Source organism: Halichondria panicea, chromosome 6 (genome assembly GCF_963675165.1).
Source record: "Halichondria panicea chromosome 6, odHalPani1.1, whole genome shotgun sequence".
Classification (NCBI taxonomy): domain Eukaryota; kingdom Metazoa; phylum Porifera; class Demospongiae; order Suberitida; family Halichondriidae; genus Halichondria; species Halichondria panicea.
Window position 1 is genome coordinate 3,815,779 of NC_087382.1, and position 8,693 is coordinate 3,824,471.

Below are 8,693 nucleotides of genomic sequence, written 5' to 3' on the forward strand. Positions count from 1 at the left end.
CGTAATTGTACTTTTGTGACTGTGTGGGCGGTGGTCCGGTGCAGCATAGTTGCAAGTTGTCCCTGGCCGTGTTAGGTGGCTCTCAGCCGTGTTTTATGCTGGAGGGGGCTGGGATGGGGAAATTGAAGAAAATGAAGGTAAACAAACAAACATACAATCGATGCAATGTACTAAGCATAATCACACACACCCACAAAACGCATTCACCCCCACCCTGGCCCCTCGCACACAAAACACACACACTCACACACCACCCCCTCGCACACTTTTTCCTTCGATCCGCCACAATGAAATCAGGGATATCACTGCCGACCTACTCACAGAAATCTGTCATGATGTCTCGGTGGAACCTGATCTCCAACCCCTGACTGGCGAAACCCTTGCTCACAGAACCGCCAATATATCGGATGGTGCCAGACTTGATGTCTCCATGAAGGGGTTCTGGGGAGGACGCCAAGAGAAGACATTCCTGGATGTCCGGGTGTTTAACCCACATGCTCCGTCAAACAAAAACTCTAGCATTACAAACTGTTACAAAAAGCACGAAAATGGAAAAAAAAGAGCTTATGAGCAACGAATCCGAGATGTCGAACACTCAACCTTCACTCCAATAGCCCTTTCGGCCACAGGGGGCATGGCAAAACAGTCCACAACATTCTACAAGCGACTTGCCTCTCGTCTAGCTGAAAAATGGGAGCAGACATACTGCTCAACCCTGTACTGGCTACGTGCCCGCCTGTCTTTCTCTCTACTGAGATCTGCAATACAATGTATCCGTGGCGCCCGCTCATCTAGGGGCCACGCTGTGAAGTCCTCGCCAATTGATCTGATCAGCAGCGAGGCAAGCCTCCACTCCTAGCTACCTGGAGGAAAACTGAATTAAAGATATAATTTATAACATTACAATTATTTTTCTTGACTTGCTCCCACTACTATGTTGTACACGAAAAAAAAAAAAAAAAAAAAAAAAGGGCGGTGGTGCGTGGGCGGGTAGGAGTATACTTTGATTTGTGGTACTGATCATCACACAAAAATGTTGTATTCCTATGTCGACCACGTGGCTAAAAAGAGTCTAAACCAGCTAGCTAGCTAGCTGTGCAAGTACGTGTTGCTAGCTATTTTCATTGCAATGGGAAGATTTGGCCTGGATAAGAAAGCACTGTTTTGCTTGTGTGCTGTACTTGGTTTAGGCATCTTGTTGATGTACGTGTCTCTGTTTCTGGAGAGGGAGCGAGACGATAATATGAAGGTGGGCGGGGCTGGCTGCTATGCCCAGAGTGTTTTTTTTTATAGAAACTGTTTTCAGTCATGAGTCTAGATATTTCTGGTATGCCCACAAAACAGCAATCTAAACCAACAGCTTTTATATAATTATATAGGCTCTCTCATTCTCAGCTATAGCTAGTTTAATATTTATATAGAAACTGCTTTCATTGATCAGTATTTCCGGAATGCCAATGTAGCTGTCTGTTTGTAACTTAAGCCCCCTACCAATATTTCAATATAGTTGAAATAGCTATATCTGTATATCGATATAGTAGCAATGTATAAACCAACAGCTTTATATATTGGCACTGGTATAAATATCAAGATTCGTGGCTTAAGGCAGTTGAACTTGAGTCTCCTGTTATCGATATCTATATATCTCGTACCCAAGTAGCTCTTTCAACTATAGTTGAAATATCTATGTCTGTCCTGACATTTCTACAGGCTTCTTTAAAGTTGCCTCAAGTGTTGAGACGTTCCTATGTGCACCTCAGCCAGAGCAAAGAGATCATTATGAACAAGATTGCTCTCATCAGGGCCGAGGGAAAACAAAAACTCATTGTAAGCCAATCTAATCTCATGGATAATGTTCTAACTTGTGTTTAGGTGGTCAGTGATTTTGACTTGACACTAACCAAGTACCGCGTCAAAGGTCAACTGGGAATGACTTCATATCGTAAGGATTATATGCTTGCGGCTATTTTCTCGACCATTCTTGTATTGGTCCTCCATTTTTCAGGTGTTGTGGATACTTCACTACAAATGTCCGAGGCTTATCGTCAAGAGGTTTGTTGTTTTGTTTGATCCAATTTCAGCAAAACAAAATTTAAATTCCTATAAATACAGGCACTGTCACTGAGGGATCTCTACGCTCCCATTGAGCATAACCAGTAAGAAACTACACTATGCAACAAAAATATTTTTCTCCTAATGCATCATAAATACATCATCATCGTAATACATAATACACTATTTTGCAGAGATCTTTCACTCCAAGAAAGAGCTCAAGCTATGGAAGACTGGTAGGAATGGTTTACTCCCATCCATTAGATATGTACTTTGATCACAGTGTATGTCAATTATTTTGTGTAGGACTACAGGTGCCAATGACTTGCTTGTCAAACATCAGCTGAGGAGAGATGATATTCCAAACATTGTGGCTAAAGCTAACGTAGAGCTGAGGTACAGGACATGCATGAGTATAATAAGTAATTGATGTATCATACCGTATAGCGAGTAATTTTTGACGATCGCAAATTGTGGTGATAGCATTTTTTAACGGACTTGTATATTGAACATGCTCCACTTCCGCTGCTTTTTGGTCCTCGAAAATTACCCGCTATACGATAGTTGGAAACTTATCTTGCCCCCCCCCACACAAAAATTATTATACGTTAAAAATACTTGTATGCAACCATTGTCTAAAGCGTCAAATCCAGTTTCTTTTCTTTTTTGCACAGACCTCACTACCACCTCTTCTCAGAGCTCCTCTCTGCTGAGAATATTCCACTGCTAATATTTTCTGCTGGTCTGTGGGACTCTGTCTCAGAGATACTGGAGCAGCAACAAGGGCCCCTAGGGGACAATGCACACATTGTGTCTAATAGACTTGTGTTCAATAAGGCTGGAGTTGCAGTCGATTATCAAAGGCCCGTGATACACAGTTATAGGAAAGGAACGATTCCTGATCGTTTTATGGACGTGAAGAACTCTATACAGGTGAGCTTACAATTCATCTGTTACCATAACAGGAGTGCATGAATAATAAATAGTGGGACATTTTCGCTACATGTATTTGGCTCGAGAGCCCTCAGAAGAAATGTTCTTAGGTTGTAATATTCGTGTTTCAATGCCAAGATCTTTGTACTATTGTTGCATTTTGTTTTGACTAAGAAAATTACGACTCGTTCGGCTTCAAAATTTCTGCAGCAGGAACAAAACCTGACATTGCAGTAGTGCCCAGCCTCACGTCCACCACACCTATGCTTGTGTTCTGTCATTCGTATAATAATCTGTGTCCACGCCCAACTATCTATGTTTGTGTGTGTGTGTACAGTCATTTGTATAATCCTCATTATACAGGGTAGGTACAACGTGGTGTTGCTAGGAGACACTCTCTCGGACACTAAGATGACTGCTGGACTGGAGAGAGTAGATCATGTGATCAAGATTGGATTCCTAAACTCTAATGTAAGTACTTTTTCATCATGCATACAGTTGTTGTGCATTTACATGCGTTGGTAAATTAGCTCGGTTGGCTTCCAAAAAATGTTTGTTAAGTATACAAATCAAAACGTTTCATTAAAAAGCTGTACCATTTATAGTTTGTGGGTTGTAGCAAGAGTTGGTTGTATGTACATGCAGCGTAGTCTTCAATCATCATGTGCTCCCTCTATACAGGAGAAAGAGTTGATGTCCAAATATAAGGAACGTTTCGATATTGTTCTGACAGGAGACCCTGACTTGAGCACACCTCTGTGTGTACTCAAAACTATACTAGAGTAGGAATATTTCGTCCTTTTATTTTATAATTACAAAAATGTATTATCAGAACTTCCATGTTACTGTATTCAAATCATGCCCCTCACTGCTTCCCCATGCCATCAATGACATTATTAACAATTGTAGTGAGTTTGAGTGCACATGTAATATTATGGGAGTATAAAAATACTACAAAATATAAGGGGCACAAAGATTGCATGGTGGAAGAAGAAGGAATTAACATACATGGCTCTATCAGTCTATGTATATTCATTAGAAGTCAGTATAATAAGTTCATCCCTTAATTTTCGTCGCGACCCAGGACACAGCGTTGGCCATCTCCGCTGCAAACAAGGCATAGAATCCAGTTATTAGAACCAGCAACACTACGAGCAAGATTATAATCAATATCCAATTTTTCTTCTGAGAACGACTTGAAGTGTTTGACTTGACAGAATGACGGCCTCTGAACTTGGCCCGACTATGCTGACTCTGATAGCGTCCAATTTGACGCCTGTACTCGTCCACATTGCTCCTAGACGATGAGTGTTTACCACCACTAGCTGCAGCATTTTGCCTCCCCATTGTGTTCCATTTAGTGCACACTTCTTTGTTTTTAAATTACTTTGCACCGTAAGGTACGGGGTCAAAGTCCAACTTTGAATCGTTAAATTAGAACACAAGGCCAGAAGATCAGCATCTTTGTTTACTTGATTGAGGACTTGTAACATATGGTGATACCGGTACTGTACTGAGACAGAGAAGCTTACAACATGGCTGCCAATATTCTGGACATGTTGGCAGAGAGACAGGTCTTAGTAAGTTCCTCAAGACCCATTGAAATAGTCATTTTGATTCAAGTTTTGATATAAATTATGTATGTACGTACGTACGAATGTAACTATTAGTGTTATATATATAGGGTGATGAGTTTTCCACGAGACGGTTGTTTAACCACACCCATGGCCACGCCTCCTTAGTAGAGCGGCTAGGACTCGCTGCTCAATTGAAGGTACGTAGCGTAAATACATGTACGTGAAATCCTGTTCACTGATTAGTGTACACTATCCCTGCCCACACACCACACTACCCACACCGCACACCCCGCCCACACACACACAGGGTCACAGAGGCTGTGTCAACTGCCTACAGTGGAGCACTGACGGAAGGTACTACCATATATGGTAGTAGGCTACACTATACATGTACACGTGCCCCTCCCCCCTCGACCTTTTTAATGGTTTAACACAACTCTAAGAGTTTTGAGGTTGTATGAAATCAACGTAGATAACTATAAGAAAGAAGAATGAGACAATAGAGCCTATTGTCTTAATTCAGTGTATTTAGTAAAGCCAATAAAATATATACAATCTATCCACTTGCTAACGTCCCTCCCCTTAGTTACCTCTTGTCAGGATCTGATGACATGTCCGCCATTCTCTGGGACCCTTTCAAGAGGAGAGAGGTTGTTACCATGCCAACCGGGCATACCGGCAACATTTTCTCTGTTAAAGTGAGTGTACTTAAAAGTTGTATTGATATTCAAATTTCCAATCCCTACTATATGAAGTTTATTTATAGTACAACTTTTTACCTACACACACGGTGACACCACACACACACTCACAGTTTGTGCCGTTCACTGGTGACTCTCAGATTCTAACTGGAGCAGAGGATAGGGACGTAAAATTACACGATCTCCACGCCATGGAAACCAGACGAGTATGTACACACACACACTCTGAGAATTGTTTAATGCCTGTTTGAAAGGTCCAATTTCAAAAAGCATTCTGTAGCTCTAGAGGAGGTCTATCAAATAGTGTGTGTTTAGGTTATGGTTTATGATTAGGCTCGAATTTGTCAAATAGCAATTAAGTCTTTCATAACCCTTAGCTATTATGACCTTACCTTACCTACCATAAATTGTTGCTGCTGCACACCCCCCCACACACACCCACACAGGTGTGGTCTTGTAGCAGCAGTCGTGTGAAGAGGCTGGCAGTTCACTCTCACTCACCCCACTTGGTCTGGAGTGCAGCGGAGGACGGATGCATCAGGTAATGTCATGATCTAGTTTCATTACGTCACACTCCACTTTACCTACTGTACATGGTTAAGAGTAGCCAAATTATCTGTGTGTGTTATTACAACCTTCTCCTGTAGAGCATTTCTAGCTTTTTAGTTTTATGTATTGTCTGTTGAATAATTATGTTACCCCCCCCACACACGCACACACACACACACACCCTACGCCCACTCACACCAACCCACACACACTCTCACACACACACAGACAACTTGACCTCCGAGAGCCTCACACTTGCACAGGGGATGGTTCGTGCCGCAACGTGCTAATAGACCTCAACCAAACATGTGGTGGTGGTGGCCCAGCCTCCGGGCCGCAGCTCAAATGCCTCGACATCAACCCAGTACGACCTGAGCAAATAGCTGTGGGTGCATTGGACCCGTTTGTCCGCGTATACGACACTCGAATACTAAGCCTGCAACGAATGGCACAGAGCGCCTCCTCAACCCACGGAGACCCAGCCTGTCTGGCACATTTCGCCCCAGGGCATATCTCAAACCCAGCAATTAGAAAAAAGCGGGAACTAAGCGGACTTGCGTCGACGTATGTAGAGTACAGTCAAGACGGTCGAGAGCTACTTGTGAATTTATCTGGAGAACATGTGTATCTTTTTGATACAACGCTCTTTACCGAATCTTTGAAATACGATTTCGATAAAGCAGACTCTGATTCTGTACCAATCGTGCGACCACATCACTATGCTACCACCGTCCCATCTATGAGCTGTCATGTGACTACAAGTGCAGGTCATGTGACCTCTCGTCAACAAGATGGTGATATTGATGTCAGTATTGAATTGCAGCTACTCAAAGATAAAGCGCTGGATTTGACCAAAGCTAAGCATTACACACAGGCTATAGACACTCTCTCCCACGCTATATCGCTGTGTCCCTCCTGGTATGAGCTCTACTACCTGAGGGCAACTGCATTCTACACCAGGAAATGGTCAGTCTATAATTATTACCGTATAGCGAGTAATTTTTGTATGATGGAAATGTTTGTACTTTGAGAATTAATCCGAAAATTGTTATGCATAATTGGTTCAACGTCACTATCCTAGAATACGAAATATTTAATTGGGCAATTCATATACCTTCGCTGTTACGGTACTATTAATATTTCCGACTACATAGGGGGGGTGACTACTATCGTAACCATAGTAACGTCCATATATAACCGACTACATAGGGATGGTGACTACTATGCTGCACTGAGAGATGCTGAATCAGCACTATCCTTATGCCCCTCCTCTAAGAAAGTCCACCAACGGCGACTACGATGTCTACTGCACCTTGGTCCTAGGGACGTGGCTCAGAGGCTTCTGATTGGCTACAAGGACGCGTTTCCTAGTGACAGAGAATTTGTAACGAGATTTCAGACGGAACTGGACAAGCACTCGTCAGATGGTGGGTGTGGTTATGGTATTGCCCGAGTGCATACGTGCATTGATTCAGATTAAGTTTTACAAAGTAGTTGCTGTGTGGTACATGTACTAGCATATTAAAACTCAAAAGCCATATCTTTATTTCGTTTCTGATTTTTTTACTCAGCTACTAAGAATGGTGTCTCCGTGGAGAGGCAGCAGCTGTCCCAGTGGGAGGTACATAGACAGAGCATGGCGTACGACTACAAGCAACGCTACTGTGGCCATTGTAACACACACACTGATATCAAGGAGGCTAGCTTTATCGGAGACAGGGGAGATTTTGTTACAGCTGGCAGTGATGATGGTAACATCTTTATGTGAGTGCACGGAGCTAGAACTTATCTTTGAGAGCACGTAATTCAGTTCAGTTTGTCCAATCATTAGTACATGTACATGTAGCACTGGCAATGAACGGCGTTTCCAATTATTAACGTGTTAAAATTAATGTTTACAGCATTTTGTAACTTGAGTTTCACTCTTTAGCTGTACATGCATGTACATGGTAGTATGCTCCCACCCACCACACACACACACACAGCTGGGATAAGTGTAGTGGGCGGTTGGTGCGAGTGCTGCGGGGTGATGACTCCATAGTGAACTGTGTTCAATGGCACCCGAGGGCACCTCTGTTGGCCTCCAGTGGTATAGAGTCAGTGGTGAGAGTGTGGGAGCCACGCCCCCACGGAGACAAGCACCCTAGGTGGGTGTGGTCAGTAGTGTAGGGCTTCATTTATGGATAGCGTAATTGTTTGACAATAGGTATGTGTTCGCCTGTTTTACACACACACACACACTCCCCCATATGCACACACATCCCCACACACACACACACACTACACACTCACTCATGCCCACACACACACACACACACACTTCACAGATTAGTGACTGAATTTGACAAGGTGTGTAAGGAAAATCAGACACGAATGTCACATGACCCGTTTGAATTGATGGTAATGAGACTGGGGGTCAACATGGCCGCCTCTCGTCAGGCTCCACCCATTGACCATACCCACCAGGCCGATAGTGACGGCAACGAGGAGGAGGAAGATGGGAGTGGTGTGAGGTGGATAGAGGACCCAAGGAGATGCAGGCAAAGCTGACAAACTAAAACATTTAATCTGTGATTATGATTTGTACATTGATTTTATTTACTGTTGCGTTCAACTGATTTTGTCGTCATTTCAATACCAATCCACTTTAATTTATTATGATTAATTAAGCCACATGAAGAACTTTGTGACTGCCACAAATCAGTCAGCCTTTGCTAATTATACGTACGTACGTAAATAATTAAATTATAGGGCATCCAAAAATGTCAGCATTAATTTTAGTTGCATGGTGTACGCACATTGTGATGTGATGTTACTCAGAGTTACTGGTCAGCCACCTATAGGCATCACCTGTCTAATACTGTAGATTGTAATGTACTGT

General features: G+C 42.8%; 2 protein-coding genes across 3 annotated transcripts; both read left to right on the forward strand.

Annotated features, from left to right (window-relative positions):
- The first annotated feature begins 13 nt into the window (after positions 1 to 13).
- On the forward strand, positions 14 to 3,898 carry LOC135337140 (7-methylguanosine phosphate-specific 5'-nucleotidase A-like). Of its 2 annotated transcripts, none has more exons than XM_064533049.1 (10): positions 14 to 137; positions 1,711 to 1,827; positions 1,873 to 1,942; positions 2,006 to 2,052; positions 2,113 to 2,156; positions 2,247 to 2,288; positions 2,359 to 2,448; positions 2,727 to 2,985; positions 3,349 to 3,456; positions 3,667 to 3,898. In XM_064533049.1, exons 1-10 carry the CDS (start codon positions 96 to 98, stop codon positions 3,769 to 3,771), a joined length of 924 nt encoding a protein of 307 aa, XP_064389119.1. In that variant the 5' UTR covers positions 14 to 95; the 3' UTR covers positions 3,772 to 3,898. The 2 variants fall into 2 exon arrangements, with proteins under 2 accessions (XP_064389119.1, XP_064389118.1); XM_064533048.1 differs by lacking the exon at positions 14 to 137 and adding an exon at positions 1,025 to 1,249.
- Positions 3,899 to 4,400: 502 nt separating this feature from the next.
- On the forward strand, positions 4,401 to 8,485 carry LOC135337139 (WD and tetratricopeptide repeats protein 1-like). The gene is made up of 11 exons (XM_064533047.1): positions 4,401 to 4,565; positions 4,670 to 4,759; positions 4,870 to 4,916; positions 5,149 to 5,260; positions 5,377 to 5,469; positions 5,710 to 5,804; positions 6,041 to 6,778; positions 7,022 to 7,239; positions 7,384 to 7,576; positions 7,798 to 7,959; positions 8,140 to 8,485. The coding sequence occupies exons 1-11, from the start codon at positions 4,521 to 4,523 to the stop codon at positions 8,360 to 8,362; spliced, it is 2,016 nt and encodes a 671-aa protein (XP_064389117.1). The 5' UTR covers positions 4,401 to 4,520; the 3' UTR covers positions 8,363 to 8,485.
- The last annotated feature ends 208 nt before the right edge of the window (positions 8,486 to 8,693 follow it).